The following is a 27,393-nucleotide window of genomic DNA, read 5'->3' on the forward strand; positions in this document are numbered from 1 at the left end:
TTTCAAGTCAGTGTATGCCCAGCGGAGATCAGTGAATGGAAACCAGTGACACCAGCAGCACAGACTGCAATGCGGTGTGCGGTATCCTTCAGATCTATCAATAAGACATGGTTTTGTAAAATTGAAAAGTCATCCAGAAAAACCCACTTAAGTTCTGTACTCCATGAGTATGGCAACAGAATGAGAGAAGAACAAGGATAACTTGCAGCTCCTGACAGTATTTTCCATCCTGGATGATATCTACGGTTTCTATCTGTAGCAAAGCCAAATCCTTCCCTGGAGTCCTGGTAGGTAAACCACTTGCAGTTGAGCTCTTTAGCAGCTCCTATTAATCTTGGTGGAATTTCTTACTTCCCACTGCAAGAAATCCTCCCTAGCTGATTTGTTAGTGCATGGCAAAGCAATAGGAAGACAAGGGGAACAGGGCAATGCTTTGGGATTTCAGTCCCTACAGTGACTTAACTTATGTTTTATTGCACCCAGAATCAGACTGTAAAGGAAACTGCCTGGTTGGGAGTAAAAGATAAGCACAGGTTGTCATTGCAAATCCAGCTTGCCTCAAAGTAAAAACAAAACCAAACAATTTTCCAGTCTTACATGATGTTTTACAGAGAAACGTTTTGATCACTCTAGCCTGGGGAGGGATGTGGGAAAACACACTGAGTGGAGCTCCATTCCCGTACAAGCCTTTTACATCAGAGCTGGCAATAACCCAGCAGATTGCTAGGGTGAAAGAGGCTGTCCATGGTCCCCAGCCACAGAAAGCCTGGGGACTTCCCTGTGTGTGACAAGGCTATGCCACATCTGGGGGCCACACAGACTGTCACCTCCCTACCTCCTCTGGCAAGCAGTGAGTGTAAGTGCCTTTCCTGGTATGCAGCAATCCAGGCTGAATACGAAGGTCAGCCCCACACTTGAACAGAGGTTCTTGCTTTGTTTTACTCTGTTTTGGTGCTCTGGGTTATGCAGGCATCAGCATGGTGTTTGAATGCATGTGCAGAATGTCCATCACTTGTACTGATAGAGACGACTGGGAATTTATGCTCCTGTGACGACTTTGCATTGTTTGTTTAACCACCTGTAGTTCATAGACATGTTAGTAGGTCTGAGTAGCATAAGCCTAAACAGAAAACTAGAACCAAGCACTTCTGGACCCAGAGAAGTTCATATCTGATGCACACTGATGTAGGTTAACTCAGAATGTAATGTTAGATGTGACTAAATTTCCTCATTCACTGCTGTTCCACCTGTAGCCCTACATTCAGCTCTGGAGCTGACAACACAAGAGGGACATGGACCTGTTTGAGAGAGTCCAGAGGAGGCCACGAAGATGCTCTGAGGGCTGGAGCAGCTCTGCTATGGAGACAGAGTGAGAAAGCTGGATATGTTCAGCCTGGAGAAGAAAAGGCTCCAGAGAGACCTTAGAGCAGCTTCCAGTGCTTAGAGGGGCTACAAGAAACCTGGAGAGGGGCTTTGGGCAAGGACCTGTAGGGACAGGACAAGGGGAATGGCTTTAACCTGCCAGAGGGAAGACTGAGATGAGATCTTAGGCAGAAGTTGTTCCCTGTGAGGGTGCTGAGGCGCTGGCACAGGGTGCCCAGAGAAGCTGTGGCTGCCCCATCCATGGCAGTGTTCAAGGGCAGGTTGGACACAGGGGCTTGGACCAACCTGCTCTAGGGAAGGTGTCCCTGCCCGTGGCAGGGGGTTGGAACAAGATGATCTCTAAGGTCCCTTCCAACTAGAACCATTCTGTGAGTCTATGAAATATCCACATGGCTGCTCATCTGTTGCTTTTTGTACTCAGCCTTGGGTTACCTGCTGAGCCTGCCTCTAGCCAAGCGCATAGACCCATCAACTGGTTTGTCCACCAAGCCAGCAAGTTCTTGGCACAGCCTCTAGTGAAAACCATGGTACAGATGTATGCGAAAGTCATGGCACAGATGTAGACACCCCAGCAAATGTCTTCAAGAAAGAGGACAGAGCAACCTGCACCCTTTCTCTTCCCCTACTGCCACCAAGCAGACTCTGCAGGAGCAGCTTCCATCCCATCTCCAGTTCTCCTCCTCACCCTCCATCCCGTCTATGGTCCTTGCTGCGGAAAGCATCCCAGCCTCCGTGCATCCAGGCAGACAAGCTCCTGGAAAACCCTGTCCAGAAGAACAGCAGCAGATGGCAAGTGGGGCCTCTACTAGATGGAAGGACATTTCCCTTGTGTTTTAGTGTGCCGGTAGGTCAACTCTTTTCCCACATAACTCAGGGAGACAGTAATTAATGAAGGAGGGAACTTGCCTGACCCCATTGCCCTGGAGACGCCCCTGTAAACATCACGAAGGGATTGCAGGGGCCACCTCTGACTTCCAGGGTTTATATAAACAAAAGAAGAGCTATTTGGCAGCAGCACCACATTCCCACGTGGTGGATGTGTAGCAGAGGCTGGATGCGATGCATACAATAACAGTCATGCACTCAGTTGCGGTATGACTGTGCACTATTTCTATCAGGGATCTGGTCTAAAGTCTAATCCCGGTGACTGCAAGAAGCACTCAGATACTTGGTGCATCTTAAATGTGAGTAGGTTGCTCCTTAGCACTGCTGATTGGCTTCAGTTCCTGAAGAAATAGGGGTTTGCTCAGCATGGCATGGAAGGTACTCAGCCTTGAGCTAGGTTTAAGCCTTAAACAGGATATGTGACATATGGACTATGTCAAATACTGGGAAGACAAATGTGTCTTTGTTCTGTGTAATTTTCTCCCTTTTAAAACTTCATCCTTGCTACACTTTGCTTTGATTAATTTTAATATACTGTGAGAAAGCATATGTGAGGGAAGGAGAGAGAGTTTATGTTGCCACTACAGAAAGCTGCATGGATAGCAGAGAGGCAAACATGTCCCTAAAGAAAGGAGGGAAGTAGAAGACCCCTGAGAGATGTTTTAAGCCTTGACAGACCTGGTAAACAGCCTCTCAAGCATGCAATAATGATGGCTTTTCTGTGAGTGAGAAGAAAACTGTATTTGCACAAAATTGAAAGAAGAACTGCTAACATTGGCAAAATACAAAACTGATTTGGTTATGCTCTTTGTGGATTTATATGGAAGACTAAGAAAAGTGAAAAGTTTGTCTGACTCTCTGATCTTCATCCTTGCAGTCTCTCCCTGTAATACCTATCAGTTTTTATCTTTTTGCTTCAGCTCTCCTGTATCTGCCAAGCTGTAATATCACCCTCCCACAGCTGTAGGACATCTGGAGTGACATTTACCTCTCCTAACTTTGGTTGCCTTTATGTGAGCTTATCATCTGGATTTCTTTTGTCATCAGCGAAGAGAAATGGGCACTTGCAAAGTTTGAGACACGAGACATGCTTCAGCTGCCTACTTTACTAGGGGGTGAATGGTACCTGAAGGTGTCTATGTTTCTATGCTGATTATAAAATAAGCTTGATAACTGGCCACTCTTACCCTACTTCTCCAGCTATCAGAAGTTCTGCTGTGTCCTTTGGTAGCTGTACTTAATTACCTTGCTTTTGCTAACATCCCTGTTGGCATTAGCACTCTCAGCTTTGCATTCTCACCATCTTCTTTTTGTGCATTGTTTAGCATGGGTGAGCAAGCCTAGGCTGCTCCACAAAGCTCTTCTGTTCCACAGAGGCTTTCTGAGGGTCAACAGCATGACCTGACTCTTATGGGAGCATGGAGTTATCTGCGGTTGATGACACCGATCGCAGGGCTGCAGCACAACACTGTGGCTTTTCTTCTGCTTCAGGACTCTTCATGGCAGCTGTGCTGGAAACTCGGGTCCCTGGGCTGGGTTCAAACAATGACTCAACAAATTCATGAAAGAACATCTACTGTGGGCTGCTAAATTCAAAGACACCACTTCTGGGTCACGAAAACCCCAAGTGCAAAGAGCTTGTGGTTGGAAGATAACTGTGGGGACTGTGGTTATGTACTCGCCCTGTTCTTGCACTTGTCTGTAGGCTCCTGATGTCAGCTGCTGCTCAAGACACGATGCTGGACTAGGTCATTCATTGAAAAGACCTGGTACATAGAATCATAGACTAGTTAGGGTTGGCAAGAACCTTAAGGTCATCTAGTTCCACATTGGTTTTTTTTCTCATTTTCAGGAGTGTGTGAACAAAACCTGACAAACAGCCTCCTAATTGGATCTCTTTAACGGCACAATCATGCTGAGCAACCTCAGCTTTTAGGGCAGGTCAAAGGGCCTGATTCTGCTTATACCCACTATACTGGCAAAACTCAGGCTAACTCCAGCAGTGAAGGATGAGGCTTTAAATCTCCTGCAAACTGGATGCTGAGGATAAACTGGAGGATGCTGCTGTTGCCAGAGAGAAACTCATTAAGAGCTGCTTCAAAGAACTGATTTCACTGATAAATAAACACATGGAATTACCCATTATACTGCAGAGGGTGAGGTTAGCACCCACGCTTTTGCATTATGCATGATTTGTGACTGCTCCAAGCACGAACTTGCTGCTTGCTCTTCCATTAACAAGTCCTGGCAGCCTGGCAAAGCCACACAATTTATTGCCACTATAGAGGTTAATGGATCACTTTACATGTTGATAATGTCTTATTATTGCAATGGTTATTAAGAAAAATGTAACACAGACACCAGGAGTTGATAGTAACTGCAAGAATGTTTGTTTGATTATAGCAGGGATGGAGACTGCTGTGTGCAGGGCTCTCTGTGCAAATGGTGGTTGAAGCAAGTTCATCACATTCATCTTTCTGCTCCCCTCCTTTCTCCAGATTGTCCTATGAGAATGGCTACTGTTTACCAGAGTTGGTGGCATGAGAAAACAGGAAGGTTAATGGTGTAATTGCCCTAAGAATGGACAAATATAACACCCATCTGTGCCAGAGCATGCTAGGATTAGATCAAAAGCACACTTTATCCTTGGTATTGGAGATCTGTGCTCCGGACATTGATGGTTGGATTATTGTGTGATTGTGGTGGACTGTTATAATCTGGAGGGAACAAGTCATCAAAGTTGGATTCTGGAAGTCAGATTTCTACTCCTTTTTAAGTTGGAAGATGGAGGAGAATGCTGCTCCCATGGCTTCATGCCCCTCTGTCTCAGTTTCCCTATCTGTAAAATGACGAGGAGATCACTGCTGCTTTTGTTGCCATTTCTCTATTATTAATAAAGATCCAGGTCACTCCAATGCCTCTCTGTTGGCAGCTTGGTTTTAGGAACTGGAATATGTGGACATTAGTTGCCACCACTCCAGATCCTTACTAGGACATGGTGGCTTTGTCCACTTCATGGTGCCACCCCCGTTGCCAAGCTCTGTCAGGGAGCCTAGCCTCCTTGGGCACCGATGGCCAAGGGACATGACCCTCATTTTGGCCTCTTTAGTGTAAGGTTTGAATATCTTCCTTCAAATATCCAGCTTTAGGTCTGGCTGGATACAGGAGTTTGACTCACGCCTTAATTCCCAGTCTGAAGAATGCTGGCAGAAGAATGAGCCAGCATACTTGCAGCATCCCGGGTAATTTCCTCTGACTTCCTCTGACTGTTATGGTATTAGAAACAGAGATTAAGTTTCATGTCATTGCTATTTTGGTGTAAACTCTACCAGGACTTGACAACGTGGGGAGGGAGAAGAGCAGCTGCTTCTCAGGGTGATGGGGGATGCTGGAGCATAGCAAATCTGGATTGCTACATCCACTCAGGGCAAACCAACCACAGCCCCTCCTCATGCCAGGAAGCCCTCACAAATGTCACTTTCATCAGATAGTCTCGTATATGTGTATGTGTATGTATATGGGTATGTATATGCGTATGTATATGTATAATGTATATGTATACGTATATGCGTACACACATATTTTTAAAATAATCTTTTAAAAATCACATATAAATATTTAATATTTTCAATATAGATATATATACACACACATACATACATATGTATATATTTATTTGTGCAGTGTGGTGAGAGGAAGGCTGAGGAGCCAGCTGTGGAAATAGTTGTCTGCAGGAATGTAGGAGCAGCAATAGAATGTACTGTGGATTTGGCAGGCTTGGTTGCTTTTGGATGTTGTTTCTCAGGTGGTATTTGGAGTGGGCCCGGGATATAGTGTTCATGGTTTAAAGACTTCATCTAAGTTTCTTTTTCTCTCCTGGGACACCACTACAGCTCCATTACTCCTGCCTGCAGAAATCAGTGCCTTTTTTGGAGCCAGTTGATGTTCGATTGCTTCAGGCCTACTTTTCCACCAGGATTATTATCCTTTTGCCTGTTTGCTTGAGAGTCTGTTTCTTCCACGTCTAAAGCCACATCCATAATGCAAGGAAAAGCATCCCTCAGTGGGACAGGCCTTACAGCCCTGAACCCTCCCAGGCATCCCATGCAAAGTGCCCCAGGCATGCTACACATGGTGTATTTCGGAGGCTCGCTCTAGCTGTGCCCAAGGCAAGTCCTGAGGTGTACCTCAAAGATTTCCTTTCACAGACTGCACAAGAATAATTAGCTTGTCCAGAGGCAAGGTGGGTTTTGTTCAGGGATGCTTTTTGCAAGCAGCAAAACAAGGATTCAGAGCCTTTGTTTCTTACCTGGACTTCCTTTTCCCCTTAGCAGAGCTGAGGGACCTGCTGAGCTTGTCCCTGCACCATCTCCCTGCTTTGTCCCCTGCCTCCTGTCTGGATTCCTCCAGGCAGCCAAGTCCCAGTTCATCAAGCAGAGCAGTGGCAGCCCAACGGTGATGACGGCTAATTATGAAATGTCACTTCAGAGGCTTCCCTTTTATCTCGCCTCGTAGAGCCCAGAGAAGTTTTCCAATGCCCTTTGGTAGTGGGGGAAAGGAAGTGTCAGTGCAGCAACAGCTGCTTCTCTGATAGCGGGATGACAGGGCAGCAAGTACACCATGTCCTGGAAGGAAGTGGCAGCTCATGCCATGTAGATGCGATTCTCTGATCTGAAAAAGCTGTTTTAAAGAGTGTTCTGGTGTAAGATTAGCTTTTCAGAGGATGTGTTAAACATACCTGCTGCCAAGGCTTGCCATCCTCCCTGTGAAACTCTGCTGAACTCACTCCAGGTAAGTTCCTACAGGACAACTTAGCTAAAAAACTTGTCCAGATTAAAAATGGCACAATCCTATAGCCTTTTTTCAGTCTATATTCCTGGGTTAGTCTGAGCTGAACTAGGGCTCAGTTTCCTTTAGAAACTTGTGGTGGCTTCTCATTTGCTGTCTGCTATAACCTTTTTACAATATGAAAAAATGGGCTTGCTGGCTGGGTACAAGCTGTTGAAGTGGGCATTGTCAGGGTCCACTGATCTGCGAATGAGTTACTGTCCCTCCAGTCCAACAGGCATTAAAACTAGGCTTCTTCAAAAGAAGGAAAAGACAAGCCAAGGCTCCATAGACCACAGTTTCCAAAGTTTGTATGTAATCACCTGGTTTGGAGCAGTGAAGGGCACTGTAGAACTGGGAGTATTATGGTGACAGGTGGCTTCACTCTTTCAGCAATAAACCTGACACGGATGAAGATGGATGGCACAGAACAGACTTCAGGATCATTCCCATGAGAGTCTTGTTACCTGGCAGCCCCCATTCAGCCCGGCTGGTCTGGGCCCATGCTCTTCACCCAAGTACTAGTCTTGCTGGTAACAACAAAACACTTGGTAACAGATTAATGACCTTGGATGAACCTGGCTGCTAGAATGATCTGTAACAGCCAGAGCTTTATGTTTTGCCCTTCCTTCATATTGAGTTTCATGTTTACTTTTCTCTATCAAGTAGGAGAGATTATTTTCAGCACTGCTTAATGGGTGGGTGGTTTAAGATCAAACATAGCCAAAAGGCAAGGTGATGTATGAGTAAAGTCTGAACCTTGTGCCTGATAGTGTCAGCAAAAATGATTCTGCATTTGGAATATTTGTTCTAGATTATCCAAAGTTCTTCCTGCCATAGCTCCTAGGCAGTGTTCAGAAGAGCCCAGCTAGCTGAAAACACATTTGCTCATCAGGGAAGACTTATTTGCAGAGAGCCTAGATTAGATTTACAATCCTGATACTCAAAGTGAACCGTGAAGCCTGGACATGTTACCCGTTCTTACAGTCCCAGGCTCTGCAGAGGGACAAGACGGGTGAAGCTGTGACACTACTACAGTGTGCCTCTGCACAATGCTGCACGGACACACCAGCTCTTCCAGAGCCAGCTGGGGCTCCAGCATGGCACAGCATGGCACCACATAGACATGTCCCTGTATCACAGTTTCAGCTGTGACTGCAATGTTCCAGCTGGGCTTCTGGAATTACACTTTTGAGGGGCCAGTTCCAAACACAACCTGAGAAGAGCTCCATTGGTTTCACAGTCTGAGGACACATGCACCTCTGGAGGATAAGGCCCATATTTATTTTGTCTACTGTCACCCTCACTGCAAAAAAAAACCCAACCCAAATGCAAAAACCGGAGAAAGAAACTTGGAATGGAAGCAAGGGATGGACATAAGAATAGACAAAGCCTAGACACAGCTCCAAAACACTGCTCATAATGGCACATGAAGAGCTGAGAAGAAATGCTTTGCTATGACCTTTCTTAGAGGGCTGGGTGGTTCTCAGCAGGGCAAGAGGCTTTTCATGCCCTTCAAACACAATCAGACACAAGTAGGACTCTTCAGCCTCAATCAACTCAGTCAACCCTGGCTTTCTAGATCTCGGCAGTCTCAGAAGTACTGCTTGGAGCTACCCTGCAACAAAATGCCCTTAAGAGCTCAGTGTTCAATGACACCTGCATAGAATCATAGAATAGTAAGGGTTGGAAAGGACCTTAAGATCATCTAGTTCCAACCCCCCTGCCATGGGCAGGGACACCTTGCCCTAAACCATGTGGTGCAAGACTCTGTCCAACCTGGCCTTGAACACCGCCAGGGATGGAGCATCCACAACCTCCCTGGGCAACCCATTCCAGTGCTTCACCACCCTCACTGTAAAGAACTTCTTCCTTATATCTAATCTAAACTTCCCCTGTTTAAGTTTGAACCCATTACCCTTTGTCCTACCACTACAGTCCCTAAGGAAGAGTCCTTCCCCAGCATCCTTACAGATCCCCTTTAGATACTGGAAGGCTGCTGTGAGGCTCTTAGTCTCCCAGGTGTCAAGCACCCAGCTCAGTGAAGTGATGCTGCGCTACAAACATACCAAGAGAGACTGTGGTGCCAAATTTATTCTACAGCAACTGCAAGTAGTTCAAGGAAAGCACCAGCCTCTTCCCACCCAGAGTAACTTTCACAGTATGTTGTAGTCTTGAGATGCAGATGTTGCATCTTTGCTTCTCATGGGAATTTAAACTCTTAGGAAGTTTCTCTAGGATTCATGATACTCAGAATCAGGGAAAGGAGTTGAACCCAGAGGGGCAAGTAATCATTAGGTTGATTCAAATCTTACAACCCAAAGAGTATTTCAATATTACATAGAGGCTTTGACAGGGCAGCCTCCAACTATTTTCCTCTACCCTCTATCTCAGCAACCTGTGAAAGGAGACAGGACGCTCCCAAAGTGCTGAGGGAAGATACCAGCCCAGGGAGACTTGAATCCATTTCACAGCACAGATGGGCACCTAAGGAACTGGACCACAGGCTAGGAAGCTGGCAAGATCTCCTGTTTTTCACTTTTGTGGTTGATGCCTAAGATCCCTCATCACTAGACCCTGAAATCGGAAGCATTTCGTTTAAGAGATGCCAAAAAACTCTCTTGAAAATTCAGAATGGCACTTGCCATCTTATTTCCTATAGCCTAAATTCAAAGAGTACAAATCACCTTGACATGGCTTTTTCTTTGAAGAAGACAAATGATCTGGCAATCCCTTATCGTCTTTCCCCCACCTCCCAAAAAGCTTCCCAAACATGGATATCTCTGACCTTTAGGCAAAACCCATCAAGTTGTGCTGGAAAAAGCAGGAATCTGTTTTGAAATGTTTTGATATTTTTAAGAAACTTTTAAATAAAGATGATAAGAGAGATTCATATCTTGGATGTGCAGAAGCAAATCGTACATTGCTTCACTGAGCTTTGATGATTTGAAGGAAGCAATTACAGATTAACACTGTGTTTGATATCTCCAGGAGGAATAAACCTGATTTTCTTGAAAACATTACTACTTTTTCTTGTTCCTCCCTCTCTTACAAAACTAACTCAGAAGTCAAAGTGGTAAAAGACTGTAATCTATTACCTGTCAAAATCTTAAAGCCAAGGACACTTGATGCTAAGCAATACACAGTTTAAATGCTCTGTTCATACACTTCTTTTACAGAGATATTTCTCAAAAAGACCAAATCTCTCCTCTTTTTAAAATACTTCATCAAAATTGTAGATGATACACAAAGCCAATGCAGAATATACCCTGCCCTGGAGTCACACTGCTCCAGTTTTGCATGTTACCACTTGCAGTAGATGCCTTAGCTATACAAGAACACATTGGTAGTGCTGGACACACAGTTTATCAGGAAATGTAAAGGAATTAAGTCAATGCAACAGTTGGATACACCATTAACTTTGTACTGTGCCTTGTGGATTATTAACATCTCACTTTAAATAGGAAATTGTAGCTTACTTACGAACACATCCATTAGTAGGTGCTCCAGCGTCACTTCAATATCCTCTAATTTAGCTGCTAAAGTCATTGTGAAGTCAAATGTTAGCTCCGGACAGAGAAGAGCCCTCAGGAGTCCCAATCCAAACCGTCTGTGGCCAAAGCTAGTTCTCAAACCGTAGCAAAGGAGTTTCTCACAGATAAAGAAAACCGGAGAAATCAAAACTTAACATCTGAGTCCAGATGATGCCTGGACTCTGTGCTGGCTGTCAGTCCTGCTTGCGGGACTGAGGATTATTCCATGTGTGCAAGATGGGAGCAGAAGCTGCAATGAGCGTGCTGCTTTCCTTTCAGAGCTCCCCAGTCAGAAACATGGAGTTACATCTGGGAAACCACAACAGAGGGAGGGAGAGATGCACACACAGAGGGAGAGAGAGAGAAGGAATGGAATAAACTGCCTTTGACTATGACTGATATTTATAGGACTACTTGTTTTTGACTCCAGTCCATTTCTCTGTTCATTTCTGACCTTTCACAAATGGCTCAGCACACTGGAGCGTATTGTAAAACAGGGGCAGCAGGTCCCACAGAAGTTGGCTGTGACCAGTGCTGGGCCAATTCACACAAGCACACCATCAATAGCTCTTTGTCAAAGCATATCAGGCTCTGCACTGTAGCTAGTGACAGAGGAGAGCACAGACGTGTAAAAAACAAGGAAACAAAAGTTGTTTGGATACTAATTTTTTCCTAAGTGTATTAATAGATTCCCTTACCCACTCCCCAAAACATCGAACTACAGTGGTGACTGCTGAGGTTATGTACGAAGGGGAATAACCTCAAATAATCCTACAGGGTTTGACTCTGCAAACACCCTGGCCCCCCCTCTGAAATGACCTCCCACCACTCAACCCCTTCATCTCTGCAGCATCCCCATCCAGGATGCTAAGCACTTCTCGGGGATAAACCCTTCTTTTTGTGGCATTTATGGAAAGTTTAAAGCATGATCCTAAGTTCTTGCTGTTCCTCTGCACATCTGCTCCTATTTAAGTCAATGGAGAAAAGGTGACATTTGTGCTCACATGGCACTTTTTACCTGTAGCTCTAACAGCACCACATGTAGTGTAAAGGTATTGGTGGACCTGATCCAACTAAAGCTAAACCCAGTGGGGATCCTTCAAAGAATTTGGTTAATGTTTAGCTGGGAACCAAATAGAAAGGAAACTGAGGCACAAAAAGGAGAAATACTGAAAGTCTTGGTATGGCCAGGGGTGCTGCCGAAGTTTCCTGCATCCTAGACAATGCCAAGTTCACCAAACTGCCTTCAATGATGTTCACGTTATTCAGCCAAACTCATTTTATTTGTTTTATATGTGCCCACACAGTTTGAAAACTGAGTGAAATCTTGCACGCAATGTATTCCAGACACTGGAAAAAACCACAAGGCTGCCCTAAAGGATTCAGAAACTGACAACCAGTATTATTTATAAAGGTGTGAGATGGATAGAGTTGATGGAGCTTAGAGGGACCTCTAGTCATAAATTCCAACTAAACGTCCTCAGAGTTATAGCTGAAATCACATTTTCAGACATCTAGCATCAGCATCCGAACAGCAGCTGCCTCTGATGGCCGAGTTTTACTAGACAGCAACATGATAGACCATTTGGGACATGATATGATAGATAGTTTCAATAGCAAAGAAGGGCATGTAATTCATTTTCCGGATGGACCAGGTCTCACTCACACAAGGCCCTGCATCAGGTAATAGGTTAGCTGCTCCAGAAATAAACCCAGCATGGGAAGCTTGTCTACTGAGAGAAATATTGTTCATCATCCACTTGCTGCCCTTTCATTAAAGCTTTGACAAAGTGTCTGTCTTCACTATCCTGAGTGGAGGAATGTTTTAATGAGCATGGATCAAACCCCAAGGAAGCATATTTGGAGGGTATTACACTGAAGGTGGCCAAAACTCGAGGAACCACAATGCAGTGTGCTGATGAGTGAGCTAGCATGCATTGCTCACTGCTGCACAAGGCCATGTGGGTATCACTGCAGACAGGATTTCATGTGCTGTGCTCTCTAGGAAGAAGACCTGTCTGCTGGTAAGCCTTCATCTCCTCTGGAACACATGGAAATTCAGAGATCTCAGGAAGCTACAAGAGCAGGCTGGGTACAAGGATTCTTGACTGACCTTTTGCAGGTCCCCGTCTCTGGTCCGCAGCAAGCAGTGCTCAGACTGTGCCAGTCTGAGCCAACAAACGTCCACCAGGATTGAATCATGTGTTTGTCCGCTTCTAACTGATACCACTGTCCAACCAGTCCGACCACAACAAGAACTGTACTGGAACAGAACATGTGATCACTTCTCCCCTCCCCACTCCATTGACTGCACAAAGGCAATGTGTTAAATACTGAAATATGAAATTAAAGATCCTTTTCTGTAGGATCCCTCTTTGCAATAACATGGAGCAACCACGTCACTCGTGTCCCTTGACAGTCCCAGTAGCTGTATTGTATTGACCACAGAGATAAACAACAGGAGACATCTTCCAGGGTGAGAATGCAGTGTCCATGTGACAGGCTCTTTGACTCCAACACAGGCTCATTTTTGTCGTTACAAAGATGAATTTCAAGATCATTTCAAAACTGCGGGAGAAAATAGTGTCAGGCGCAAGAAAATGGCTTAAAGGGAACACATAATGGCTTCCCTGATTCCTGCTCAAGAAACACCTGGCACTAAAAACACCACGTGCTCCACCAGCGACTGCAAGGAAGATGAATGGGTTGACGGGTTCTCACAAGGCTCAGCTTTACATGGCCCAGACTTCCATTATCACATGAATAAGTAGCAGATATATGAGATATACCAGCTCTTAGACTCTTAAAGCTGCAATATTTAGCTTAGCAGTTTTCTTACTGATCAATATTAACTGCCTTTAGAAATGGTCAGAGATTTGGGGAGAATACTGCTGATGTAAGAAGTTGCTTTGCTGAAATAAGCCCTGTGGAATTTTCTTAAGTCCTAGACTGCAGGGTATTTTGTACCCAGGGGTATCTCTCTTTCCAATTTTCCTTCAAATTGCAGTAAAATTTCAGATTCAAAGCAAAGCACAATAAGAAAAGTTCTAAAATATAGAAAATGTGCAGAAGATGAGAAAAAAAAAGGTCTCCTTGTTCTAGTGATAACTGAAGCAGTTGGTGTGGCTGTGGTAAAAAAATACTCATGGTAAAAACCAAAGGTGACCAGAGAGCAGAAAGGCATTTCACTCAACCCCTTGCAAAAGGTGGATAGCAGAAATCAGAGTCACAAAACCAGATCTAAGCAGAAGAACTTCTTCAAACAAACCAAAGCTTGGAGACCTCTGAATCTATCCCATTGGCTTTCATGTAACTCTCACTTCAACATTGCTTACCCCGTATGACCTCTCTTACGGAAATAGCCTCTCAACTACAATAAACAAGAAACAAAATTTCACTGAGTTCCCCAGGGATTATTCCCAAACCCTCTGTGCACGTATGCATGTGCATTATAGGTACACATAAACATGAGATTGCATGCTATAATGAGAAGTTCTAACTTGGTTTATTCTTCAGTGCAGTAAGTCCAAACACTTTCTTTATTAAATCATTACTTCCATCTTTTCTAATTCCTGAGAATTTATTATTTTGGCCTTTGCAGGCATGAGACCTCTTCTATTTAAAGCAGAGCATCCATCTGACAACACACCAGGGTATTTGTGCAGAACAGGATGTTCTCCTACACCCACATTTTCCCCTCATTTCCTTCCTAGTTTTCTTCTGCCATTTGGGAATAAGAGCAGAAAAGAGCTGAGAAATGGAGACTGATGGAACATTTTTTCCAAAATGAGATTTCAGCAAAACATGCTGTTTTTCAAAAGCTGAAATGTTATGTGGAGACACACTAGGTCCCAGAATTGTTTTCTTAGGGGAGTTTTGGGGGTGAAGGTGATTGGAGATGGTGGGAAAAAGTCACCCGCCAAGGGCTGGCTTTCCAAAACAGTGGTGTGAAAACAGAGCACAAAGTTTAGTGAGTAAAGCCAAAAGGTGACAAGAAAGGGTTAAAGAGCACATATAAGCCTAATGAGTCCCAGGATGCTATGTTTGGACCATCCCAGCTTGCAAAGATGGGAGCTGAGGAGCCTGGGGAGAAGAAAAGGCAGATTATTCTTGTCTGAGGGAAAATACATGTCTGGGCCATGGAGCCTACCAGAAAAGGGAGCCTGGCTCATCTCCCCTGGTTTAGCCAAGAGGGCAAGTACTCAGTAATTGTGGATTATGAACATGTATGACAGATATGGGTGAAAGCTCATTTGAGACAGTGCGTTTGCCATCCCATAAACTCAGGATGGGATGGCAACTGAGCTGCAGCAACCTGGGCCATATTTCTAACTAACTAGTAGAGAAATTTTATGACCTTTTCTGCTTTTAATGATTGAAGTGAGGATTTAAAGATGAGTCTTTTTGATATCCTGCACAAGTTTTTCTATGCCTTCTCCTCTTGAGAGCAAATAATAGATCTGCTGCAACAAAGTGTGAAGCTGTTCTCCTTGAGGAAGGTTAAGAGGGAGGTCCCATCTTCTTGGTAAACTTGGATGGCAGGGAAGCATCAGCTTCCAAAACCCTCCTTCTACCTCCAGTTTTCCTTCCCCCACAAAAATGTGAATGTAGGAACTCACCAACGTGACACCTCCAGGTTGGACTGCAGTAATTCACTCAATATGGGGCTAAGTGTGAAGCTTAGCAGACTCCAGCTGGCTCAGGGCACAGCCATCTGCCTTCACCTTGGTTCATGATGCTGTAAGTCAACCCCATCCTGCAGTAGCTTTCAATGTCAGTTGAAGGCCTTGGTGATAGTTTTTCAATGAATGCAATAACCTAATGCTGCATCCAAGACCTATGGCCCAACCTCAAAGCTATGCTCCAGGATGCAATGCAAAAACTTCATCTGATCTCTGACACAATAGGCATGTAGCCATGACACAGTATCTCCGGGGGAAGAGTCCTGTAAACACTGAATCTGTGCAATCAAGGCAAGGAGGAGATGGCTTTTTGGTTTTCTCCAGGGATATGGGTGAGGACATGTGCTACTCAATCTGATCATAGACAACCTGAGAAAGGGGGTGTGCAGTGAGGAACGACAGTTTGCAGGTGATACTGTGGTATTCAGGATAGTGAGAACAAGGGCCTGCAGAAAGATATAATGAGACTAAGTGAATGAGCAATAAACGAGCAAATTAATGTAGCCAAATGTGAAGTAATGTTCATGGCAGGAAAAATGTTCTCAACTTCACGTATAAAATTATGGTCTCTGTGCTCACTCAGGAGTAAGATATTTGGATTATAATAGTTATATGAAATGTCAGTTCGTTGCTCAGTAGTGGTGGAATAAGCCAATAAAATATTAATAATTACCATGGGGCAAGCCAAAGAGAATATTAATATGCCACTGAAGCAAACCAGGGCTCACATCTTGAATCCCTGACCCCTTTATCTCCAGGAAAGGTACAGAGATGATGGACAGGATTCAAGGAAAGGCAATAAAAGTGATTAAATGTAAGAAAAATGGCTCCTATAAAGAAATTACTAACTAAGCAAAGTGGAGTCTTTTGTCTGGAGGAAAAAAAAGAAAAATGTTTGAAGGAGAAATTAAGGAGATCTACAGAACAATAATAAGGGTTCATCAAATGAGGCTGTCAGGAGCCATGCTCAGAACAAATCAAAGGAAGCAATTCAAGCACAGCTGATAATTGGCACTCCTTGCCAAAGGATGCAAGGATGCAAAACTTTACCTGAGTTCAGAAAAAGACTGGAAAAATTAAAGGATGATAAATACCTAGAGGAATACTGGGCTAGAGGCCACATCCAACAGGGTGGTCCCAGAGTTGAAAACATGTGGAATGTGGGAGAATATCCAGGGAAAGTATCATGTTTGTTTTCCACTGTCCTCTCTGCATCATTCATACCCACTGCTGGAGATGAGACATTGCATGAGCCTTCACTTAGATGTGGTACGACTGCCCCTAGATTTCAGTCCCATATGAGAAGCTACCCCAAACTCATATTGAATTTTCCCAAACGTCCAAGCTAATTCCAGACTCTGCAAAACAAAGTTCTCCCTGAAGTGCTTGACCCCCCAAAAGACAGATATATCAGAGATGCTGTGAAGTCACCAGACCTTTAGATATTACTGCTAGACTTGCAAGAAAAGTACATGCATGTCGAAACCATGGAAGTGGTGCGACACTGGTTGCTGATCAATGGCCTAATCAACCTATAGCTTGATCTACTGAACAGGAGCTACTTGTTTCTCTCACAGCAGATATGTTTTATTTAAATTTTATTTATTTTTTATAAAAGGTGTATTTATTTCCTTTTATTTATAAGTCTTACCTTTGTCCTAAAGTGATGACGCCCCATGGAGGGGCATCTAATTTGACCTGTAGATGTATTGCTGCTGGCAAAGCTGATGCGTGAGACCATCTGTGGAGAAAGGGGCTGAGCACTGCTGATGCAACCTCAGTTACAAACATGCCTTTCCTTCAAGAGCAGCTCCCCATCCTCAGCTGTGTGGGCCAAGCCTGCAGGTACACAGTGCACTGCCAGGCAAAGCTACAGCACATCTGAGGGCAGCTCAACTGGCCAGCTGAGATCCCACGTGTCTGTCCATCCCCTGGCTGGCAATGGGACGGAGAAGTCATTGCTTGCAGCTGACAGGCTTGCCAGGCTGGGGCAGATGAAGAATGAGTGTGGGAATCCCATTCCTGACCTCTCACCCGCAGTGGGATTGACACAGTTCCATAGCAGAGGAAAAATGCAGCTTCCACACGACAACAAGATAAACGTTTTTATAAGGAAGTCTCCAGATGGGAAGCGCCAGCAGCCCCGAGGTATTACAGAGATAGGAGTCACGCTGCCCTGGCAGGTTTAACATCCAGGCTCACCCCAGCCTTTTTACAGCCTTTAACAGGGACGTTTCTGTTTGGTTTATGAAGCAAGCTTAGCATCAGCGAAAGGCAGTCCTGCATCATCCTGCCTTTGAAGAGTCCCAGGTGTTGTAGACAATTCAGCTTTCAAGTTTAAAACTCGTGGCTATCATTTCTATTTGATTGTCACTATATTCAACCAACATCTTATCTCCTTCCTGGGCACAGCTGCTGTGGTCTGACTTCTGTTCACTGTCCCCATTGCATTACTCTCTCCTCATAGGTGGTCCCTTTTTCCTTGATGGCCTCACACAGCTCTCTGTAACTAAAACATTGTTTTATTTTCATGATTTAACCGAGAGCCCTGAAAGCCATCCTTTGTCTAGAAGACATCTGTCTCCTGTCCTTCTCACATGCACTCTCATTTAAAGGCCACTATGGAAAAGGGAGGGGAAACCTCAAGTTTTCTCTCTTCCAGACTTCCCCCAAGGCCAAACAAACCAGGATGGAGGAGACATTTCGTCTTTGGCACAAGCATGCTGAGTGAGTGATGCTCAAATGAGTCTTGGCTGTTTCGGCTGGAGAGAGAGGGCTGTGATCATGGAGAATAGGAAGGAATCAAGACTCCCCCAGCCTGGTTAGTCTATGTGTACCCAAATCTGCCTCCCATGGCAGCAATCTCTGCAACACAATTCACCTACCCAAATCACAGCAATAGAAATGCACTTTATAAATACTATCGAGAAACCCTCCCCTTTTCTAATCCTATTTGCCACAATTCAATGTCCCACTAGCTTCTCCCCTTGCTTTCCTAAAGCACGGGTCTCCTATATCTCAAGGTGACCTCCTAGGCAGGGCTTCTGCAGTGATACCATTTCCCTGGGAGATCGCTCTGCTGCGCACGCTCTCGGAGATGCCCAGATGCCACTGAGCCACATGAGCCTATTATTTAGCATCTGGGAGGGATCCCTCTTCAGCTTCCATCCTTGAAGTAGCAAATCAGCTGCAGCAAATGACTAAAAATAGACTGAGCTTGCCCAAGACTGCATCTATAATGGATCAATTGCTTTTTATACGTTTTTTGGCTCCTTACAGTGCTGCTTTGTCATGTCACTTTCACTTGTTTGGGCGAGATCTTGAAATAATAGGCACATTCAGGAGATATAAATATAGCTATTTGTTGTCTTAAAATGGGTCTGCAGACAAATCACAGTCCCAGCTTCAAGTATTTGGAAGTTAAATCTTCCTCCTCAGTTCTCTCTCATTTGGACCTGTATCAAACTTTGGGCTTTGCAGCTTGAGGGCTGCTTTATCTTAACCTGTAGGCAATAACCCTTCTGCACAAAATCCAGACCCTCATAGATGTTGATTTAAGCAGCTCTTGGTGGTAGTCGGGATGTGATTCCAATAAGAAATAGTGTGGAGTTAACATTGAAAAGCTGTAGCACAGTGAAATAAAAATAAATGCACTCCATTGTGTAGCTTAACGGGGTGCTAATTTCTTGGGAGCACATAAATAGGAGGCACAGAGCACATCTGTTTGCTGGCATTGGGTCGGGAAAGAGCAGGGGAAATTTGGAGCTCTGTCACAGGGACAGGCTGAACTTTGTTCTCATGTCTTGCAGTACTGCACAAAGTCTTCTCTGTAGAATAGCCAGTTAATTAAAAATGATATTTACAGTCCCCTGGTGATGCATGAATGTAATTCTGCTATTAGTATTTCTGCAAAGTCTGACACAGCAAGAGGTCTGGGGCCCTGGCAATGCAAACAGCAGTCCTCATCCTCAGTGCTACCTGTGTTGCTGAAGTCCACACAAGAGGGGCTTTGGACAGCCAAGCCCCCCTCCATCACATTCTGTTTGCCAAAGGGTTTTATTGCCCAGGTCTTCCACAATGAACACGGGACACCCCCACCGCCTCACTCTGAGATTCCAGGTATTTTGCAAGAAGAAGTGAATTTACTTGCCTGATGTGGTTGGTCTGATGCTCTCAGCTCATGTTATCACTTACACAGAGACACGTAGAGGCAAAGAGGAATCCAATGCAGTTTAAAAGTACCAACACCATGTCCAGTGCTCAACCCACCAGACTTCACATCCCCTTGCCTCCTTCCTCCTCTAGCTCACATCCAACACAGATCACAGGAATTATCCTTAGGCACTGACAGGGTATTTCCCTGACACTTCCTGTAAGGCTGGGCATTTAGAAACATTTGCAGTGTTTCCTGCTATGTGATGCATGGGATTTTGGATAGCAGATGACTTGATGACTCAAAAAGCAGCAATGTCCTGAAACTTTAAATTATGCACATGACAAAACATAGAGGTGATGGGGGGTGGAAGGGAGCAGAGAGATTTTCAGTCATTTTAACCCTCCTGTTTAGTCAACTGCTCTGCACATGGTCAGCAAGAGGCAGTTTTCTCCAGAGGCATATGCAAGCAGGATGACAGTGGATGGGGATTAGGGAGGACATTTTTCCAACCTGACCACTCTCAGCAGCCCCTGTGTGCTCCCACTTGCTGTTTTAGCCTGAATTTGAAGATATTTAATGTAGTGAAGCAACCTCTTTTTTAACCTTGCCAAAGGATGTCCCAGAGCTCTCCACCTCTCATGGAAGGGGTCCGCACTTCCCCATCCCACTCTATCCCCCTCCCTCCTACATCTCCAAAAGATTCTGGATTTGGGAAACTCCTACAGAAGTCCATAATAAAGCTCTATCCCATCACTGCCCCATCCCACCCCTTCACATTCCCCAGCACCCCAGTACCAGCAGCTCACCTTCGGCAGGGACGTGCAAACCCTGAGCTCGGCTGGTACCCGCGTGGGTCTGCAGAACCGCGGGAGCTTGCGCCTCATCCTCGTGTATTTTTTCATATCCTTAATTTGTGCTAAAGATAAAGCTCCTCTTATGGTACGTATCCAGTTGCTGACAGCATCTATTGATAGCTGTTAATTTGTCCTAATAGCTGGACACTGCTATTATGCTGCAGCAATTTGTTATAAGCGTGGTAAGAACAAGTTTACAGTTGTTGAATGTTTAGCTGATATTATGTACATAAAGACTACCCTGATACCACTGAAAATAAGACTAAAAACCTCTTTAACATTTTACTAACAAGCCCTTCCCTCTATTCCTTTTTACACACTGCTAGTTGGTTAAAAAAGAACAGAGTCTGCTCATGGAAGGAAAAAAAGATGATGAAAGCTAGAGAAACTCCTTGACACACTCCTTTTGGCTTTACGTATTTCACTTTGAATTAGGATGCCAAACCAGGAGAATGACACTGCAGACTTCTGAGGCATTAAAAAACCATGAATCAGTCCTCAGCATGACTTGATTTGCTAGAAGGAAAAAAAAAAAAAGCCTCCAACTATGGAACTCAAAAAAAGAAAATACTGTTCGGGCTCTTTCTCATTGTATCCTGGTTTTGTCAAGCTTCCCTGTGCTTTAATGTTCTTCCCCAGGATGGCGAAGGGTAAAAAATCTCGTTTTCTGACCGTGTGTGGCATTGCCAGATAATCACTTGGTTGGAGGAGTCAAGGCTTTAGGAAGGGTTCAGGGAATGTGGGACTCCCAGGGGGATGTGCCATTCTCCATGACCTGGCACATGGTCCCCCCAGATTCATTTCCCGCTCACTGAGCTCCTTACAGTGGGGTGTCTTGGCTAACACAGGCCTCACATGGCTCTCCATGGTCAAAGATGGCTAACAAGCACTTCCAAGAAGAGGACATTCACACTGTGAGCCTTCAGTCTTTCCCTCCACTGACTCCTGGAGGGAGCCTTGGCAGCTCAGTGGGATGAACCCCCCTCCTCAAAGCCTGGCAAGGGTCAGCAGCAGATGGGAAGGATCATCTTGGTTGGCTCAGCCACTTCGCGGTCCTACCGCTGCAGGTAATCCTAGGAATGATGTTTAGTTTAGAAAGAGCCAGAGGACATCTCTTTCTCATGGCTGCATCATCACAAAACCCACAAACACTCTGTTGCACATAAGGCTGGAAGCTGTGGCAGGAGGCACAAGTGTTGTCAATGCCCCTGCACAACCATAAGATGCACTAGCCGAATTTCCTGGATGGTTCCAGGGATCAGACTGGAAGCCACAGCAGGTAAAGTCACAACATCCCTGACAATATGATCTGGGGAAATGACTTTCTGATCCCAAGTCTGGAGTGTGGCTTAGCTCTGAAGGTGTTAGATCACGCAATTCAGGCACCAAGGAGAGTGTAACACCTTGAGCAGTGCCAATGCACCCTATGTTACATCTTCTCCCTACCCCAGCACAATCCTCAAAGTGGGCTGACCCCCAGAGATAAATGAGTGATCAAGGAGAAATGCATTTCTCTCTCTCTGTCCCAGAAACTGAAGCCTGGCTTAGCATGACATAAAAATAGCTTGAACAGGCAGCGGTCTCCTCTATCGTGGTGCTTGGCTGAAATGATCAGCAGAGATTCCTCTCCATGCCACAGTGATGGAATAGAGATGACAAATCTGTCACTGATTACGCTCCATTACATCCTTGCAAGATTTCTTGTGCTGCCTGTAGAGTAGATGTTCTTGCTTGGGTTTTTAAGTGATTTTAGGTAAAAAAGACAGCTAACATCTCTGGCATCAGCTGGTGCTCTGGGATTTAATCCTTTTCCAGCTCTGCCCTGTGGATGTAAAAAGGCATTGGGGATGCAGAAATCACTACTTTTCTGAGTCATAAGGGCATTTATCGGAAAATACCTGTCAAAAGCACATGCTTTCTGCTCCCTACACTCCTTAGCAGGAACCTTGCTGCAAAACCAGCTTCTACTACGTACAATGGTGAGACCAGACCCTGTGGATCAGCGTGTGGCTGCTGGGGATGTAAGCGGTTTTGGGAGAGAAGAACAGGGCTGAATCCAGAGATGCCAATACAGTCTTAGCAAATCATGGGGACTGCATTGGCTATGTGCATGGATGGACTTGAATAAGCAACCAATCCCATCCCAGAAGAGCATCTGTGAAGCAAGACTGTCTGAAAATGCTCTACAGTCAGTGCTGGAATGCAAAACAGTTGCAGAGAAGAGCCGATACTCTCCTCAGTGAGTTCAACAGGGGACAAAGGGAAAGTGCTTGCAGGAGATAAAGCTAATGGTCGCTCTGGGGAGTGACAGGTTTTGCTCTCAGGGGTTGCTCTGACAGATCCATCAGGAGGCACTCAGCTATAAACCCCCGAGATCTCTGCAAGGGATTCCTTGCCCTGCTTCTGTGTTTATGTTACTCTGAACTGCCTAGTTAATGCAAGAGCAAAAAATGGCAAGGTAATGGGCCTCTTTAGAAAGGTTTTAGGCACTTAGTGGAAAGCAGGAAGCCAAGGCCTGTGTAATTGAATTGCTAATCTCTTATCAGATCTGGCAGGCTACATACTCTTGTTAAAAACAGGTTTAAGCCCACAGCAATTTTTGTTTCAACTCTAGTTACAAGCTAGGATCCTTAATTCCTTCAGCTCTGAAATGCTTCTAACAGTGGTGTGCCCTTCTTTAAAGTAGGGGAAAAGCCCAGACACCAGACAGCAATAAGATGGCCCTCTTCCTCCTTAAAGAAAGGTTATTAATAGGTGAAGGTGCTTATGCTCCCTGCCGAGGCACAGTCTCTCTGGAAGCTCCTCTCTTGTGATGTTCACTCACATCATCTTTCTCTCTCCTCTTTCCACATCTAAGTCACTTGCAGGAGGGACTCCACCACACTCGGCAGACTGGTGCGAGGTGTCACACAAACACCTACAGAAGGATTTTCTTGCTGCTTCTGTGCCTTTGCACACTTTGCATACTGTAAAACAAGCCCCAGATGTCCTGCTGCTTAATCTGGTGAAATGGAGAAAGTCTGTGGGGCACTGACCAGTTTTGGAGATGAAATACATTCCTTGCTGATACATCCCTCCTCTTACAGGAATCACATATAATACTTGCAGACTCTTGTTTTGTTGAGGAAAACAGGCAGACGTAGAGGTATGAGATGGGATTTTGATTCATTCATCACCTTAAGGAAAGCGACCAAAACAAAATTAAAAGATCCCCATTCTTTTCAGCGTCCTGGCCATATACTTTTATGTTTATATTCCCCTACATGATTCTCTCATCTGCTTGGAGGTCAGGAAGGAGAGGGTGGCCCAAGGAGCACTGTCTCGCGTTGCTCACAGGTGCTCACCAGTTCAGCTCGAGCCCTGGAGAGCTGCTTTGCTTTGAGACATGCTTCACGCCCCAGGTGAAAGCAAGGGACAGCACCATGAGGGGAAGGGGGCCACAGGGAGGGAAAAGTGGCCTGGAAATCAAGCTGCTCATCAGTGTTGATGGGAGAGGTCCCAAACAGTTAAATGCAGCCATATCTCCATTGATACTGATGGGTTTGTCAGGGCAAAGGGCCCTCATCAAAGGGCTCAGACAGGCAGAGGGGAAGATTAGTGGCATGGGATGGTAAGAGACCTCTAAAGAGTAAAAACCATCCAGCACAGAGATGTTACGTGCACTAAAAGGCAAGAGGAAAACACTCAGAGCAGCAGCCTAATGGCTGGGATCACAATCCTGGAGCTCTCTGCTGCTCTGGGATTGCATGGCAAAAGCCTTCAATGCCACCTGAGCAATCAGATGAGGTGCCTGAAAATCCCACTTAACATCTGCAAAAGGATGGTTGCAGTCATGGTAAAACTGCTCAGCCTTTCTGGAAGGTGCATGAGATACATGAGACCCACCAAGGGCAGGATCTGGGATGGGTTTCACCAGCACCTCTACTGGACTGAGCCTGGATGTGGCTGGTGGGAGGCATGAAGAGAATTTAACTATCAGGAAAGAAAATCACTGGTTTGTTCTTAGGAACATCTTGATGGTGTCTACAGACATTAAAATATATGGTCTGCTTCATTTCAAAAGGATGTTTTGGAGTGTCCTGACGCAAACATCAAGGACATACAAGTTTTATTTATATCACTGCAGCAGTCACTGATCTTGCCTAAACCAGCATTAAACACTTCAGCTTTTCCTTCAAGAAGGGAGATGCACTGCATGAGCTGAACTTATTGTGGCTTAACATATTATTAGTTATGAGCGTGAAGATGTTTGCATGCTTCCAGTGCATTATAACAGAAAACATACTACTTTAAGTTAATGGTAGTAACTTGCTAATCTGTGATAATTCAGTCACTTGCAAGCATCCCTGCGTACCCTTTAGTTTATGTGACCATTCTCACTGGGTTCAGGGAACAGGGAGACATTCACATACAAGGAGAATTTCCCATTGTAGATCTATGATGATAACCCAATCACCTAGAAAAATATTTTTATGATGTTCTGAAATACATATATTGAACAGAAAGCAGATTAATAGTTTTAGGATGAACAATTTTGATAAACTTGTGGTGGGATGGTTTCTATGACCAGAACAGGACTTTTTTTGTCAAAAAAGGAGAGAAATCTGTGCCTCAGCACCCAAGCAGGCACAGCACAGGAGGACAGCAGTGGCAATCTTGAGTATGGTTCTCACACTTCTCTAGGACCTGCTTTGTCACTCGTTTCTTTATTGCAACCCATTGCTTTTTCTTATTCTGTCCCCCTTTTTTAGCTGCTGCCTCCTAAAGTTAGGAAAGACTTATTTTTAGTTATTTATTTTCCTTCTAGTGTGAAAGACAACTTTGAAAAATGAAAAGGGATGGGAAAAGGCAGTGTGCAGGATTGCTGAAGAAAGCCTTTCTCGACCAGTTTTAGAAATCCAGCTTCTGAGAACAACACCTGAGCATAGGGAAGTGAATGAGAAGCACACCCAAACTGTGGATGTGATTGCCAGCCTGGAGTCATTTTGACTGTCATGTATATCTGGACTGATTATTGTAAATCTTGAGAAACTACATTTCCTAAGGGCCTCTATGGGAGCTGTGACCACTAAGCGCATCATGGACTGCAGTCTAAATTCATCAGAATAGGTCTACATGGCTTCTAAGAAACAAGATCTGTGGCTTCTCCTAAATGGTTTTGCAGACTTTTTGTGATCTGTGAGTCCCAGAGAAGCAGCATTTCTGGCTCCAGAAATGCATATCCAGAAGACACTGTATTTGAACTGGCTTATTACTTTCTTGCCTCACATATTTCCTTCACAGTGCCAGGTGAATACAACTCTTTCCATTCACTTCTCTGCTCAGCCGTGGCACTGGGCACAGCCCACTGCCCGCTGCGGTATCTGTACTTCAAAGGTATCTGTAGTTCAGTATTGGGCAAGGGGAATGTATCCTCCCTGACTGGTGTAGCAACCCATGTTAAGCTTTAACCGTAGGCTCTCTATATAGGTAGGAAACAGTGTCTTGTGTAAATAGGTAAGGAACGTTCAGGCTAGGAAAGATTACAGAAGGAAGATACAATCAAAGTGCATAAAACCATGAAGGACACAGAGATGGTGAATACAGGAGGTTTTTTTCTTGTTTTAAAAACTATTATTTGATCCTATAACACCAGGACTATGCAATGACATGATGAGGCTTCAGATTTAGAATGAGTAAAAGTTCATCATGAAAATAGGGAAAGTATCATGAGCGGATGCAGGGGAGGCCAATAGCATAAGTGGGTTGGAAATATAATTAGGCAAATCCACATAGGGAAAGTTCATAAAGGGTTGTTAAATCTGATGAAGTCAGGAAGTGGCTGAACTAGCGGCACCTGGGCAGTGGGAGGATGTACTGGGGAAGCATCCTGCCTTACTTGCCTTGTTTTATGCTTCTCCTCAGTGTTTGTGGCTGGCTGCTGTTGGAGTTTGGGTTTTAGGGCAGAAGAACCTCAGTTACAGCAGAACTGTAATGTTATGTCACAGGTCACATTATCTCAGAGAGAATGAGTCCTCCTGAGCATGATTCAGAGCAGGAGTGTGAGGCACTCACACTCATCAGCAATGCAGGGACATCGTAGTCTGTTTAAGTGCATGCGTTAGACACCTGGAGTAGCTTAGTTTTAATCTCCCCTTTTCCGACTTGTGATTTGCAATAGCAAGTTAAGTGTCTGAACTCCATCGCTTTCAAGAGTACTTACTGCACTTTGCTTATATGTCTTTAACAATCTCTCCAGGCACCACCACAAAACCTCTATGAAAATCAGGCCTAGATTGATTTCTTCCCTTTTATCTTCTGATGCTCAGATAATACTTGCAAAATGCCTTGTGACCCATAGGTAGAAGCTATGGTTTCTCCACACTTTGCAACCATTATTAACGAGGCTTTTCAAATGTTAGATTGCCTGGAAAAGGTATATTTTCTCTGTTTGCAAGAATTGTATCAAAAACTTTTCTTCCCACAGATTACAGACAGCGAATGCATTCAATGCAGCAAAACCTACTGGTGCCTCCATCAGTCTCTGACTTTTAAAGCTGGTTCTTACACCTCTTATCTTTCCCACCTTATATGAGCAAGGTGAGAAAAGGGGAGCTTTCAAGCTTGGCTGGGCAGATTGCATGTAGCCATGCCAGGCTCCAAACAGAACCACAAGTGCTAGAAACATAAATCAGGTCTGTAACGTGAGGCTGCTGGAGGAGAACTCTATTTTACGTACTTGACCTGTATCCAGGGTTCATTTCAACATGACTCTGGTGTAACTCGCTTTATCAGCTGTAAAGACAAGCTCAGCAGCTGTACATTATGTTCACACTCCAAAGCCACTGGAAAAAGCAAAGCCCCAGAGCAGACCTGTGGGAACAGACTAAGGAAGTCCCTTCTAAATCATTTGTTTTCCCTGCTATAGAGCTAAAAGAATTTACCTGAGATGGACCCAAAATAAAATAAATTCATTTAAATTGGGAGTATAATTTTTAAAATAAAGAAATAAAATCAAGGTTAATTCTAAGATGAAGAGTTTTAGTAAGTGAATGATTTAAATGTTTCATATTGAAATGTTAGAATAGAGCTTT

The 27,393-nt window shown here is 44.5% G+C and overlaps 1 protein-coding gene across 4 annotated transcripts in view; it reads right to left on the minus strand.

Annotated features, from left to right (window-relative positions):
• The window catches only part of FRMD4A (FERM domain containing 4A), a 372,724-nt gene that overhangs the window by 209,531 nt on the left and 135,800 nt on the right, over positions 1-27,393 (minus strand). Inside the window, exon 1 of one of the 4 annotated variants that reach the window (XM_030478611.1) lies at positions 10,579-10,659. The exons of the other annotated variants lie outside the window; for them this stretch is intronic. Within the exon in view, the coding sequence (XP_030334471.1) occupies positions 10,579-10,644 (66 nt within the window). The 5' untranslated portion in view covers positions 10,645-10,659. Of the gene's footprint in view, positions 1-10,578; positions 10,660-27,393 lie in introns of those variants that run through there. 4 annotated transcript variants of the gene reach the window in all.

Source organism: Strigops habroptila, chromosome 3 (genome assembly GCF_004027225.2).
Source record: "Strigops habroptila isolate Jane chromosome 3, bStrHab1.2.pri, whole genome shotgun sequence".
Classification (NCBI taxonomy): Eukaryota; Metazoa; Chordata; class Aves; order Psittaciformes; family Psittacidae; genus Strigops; species Strigops habroptila.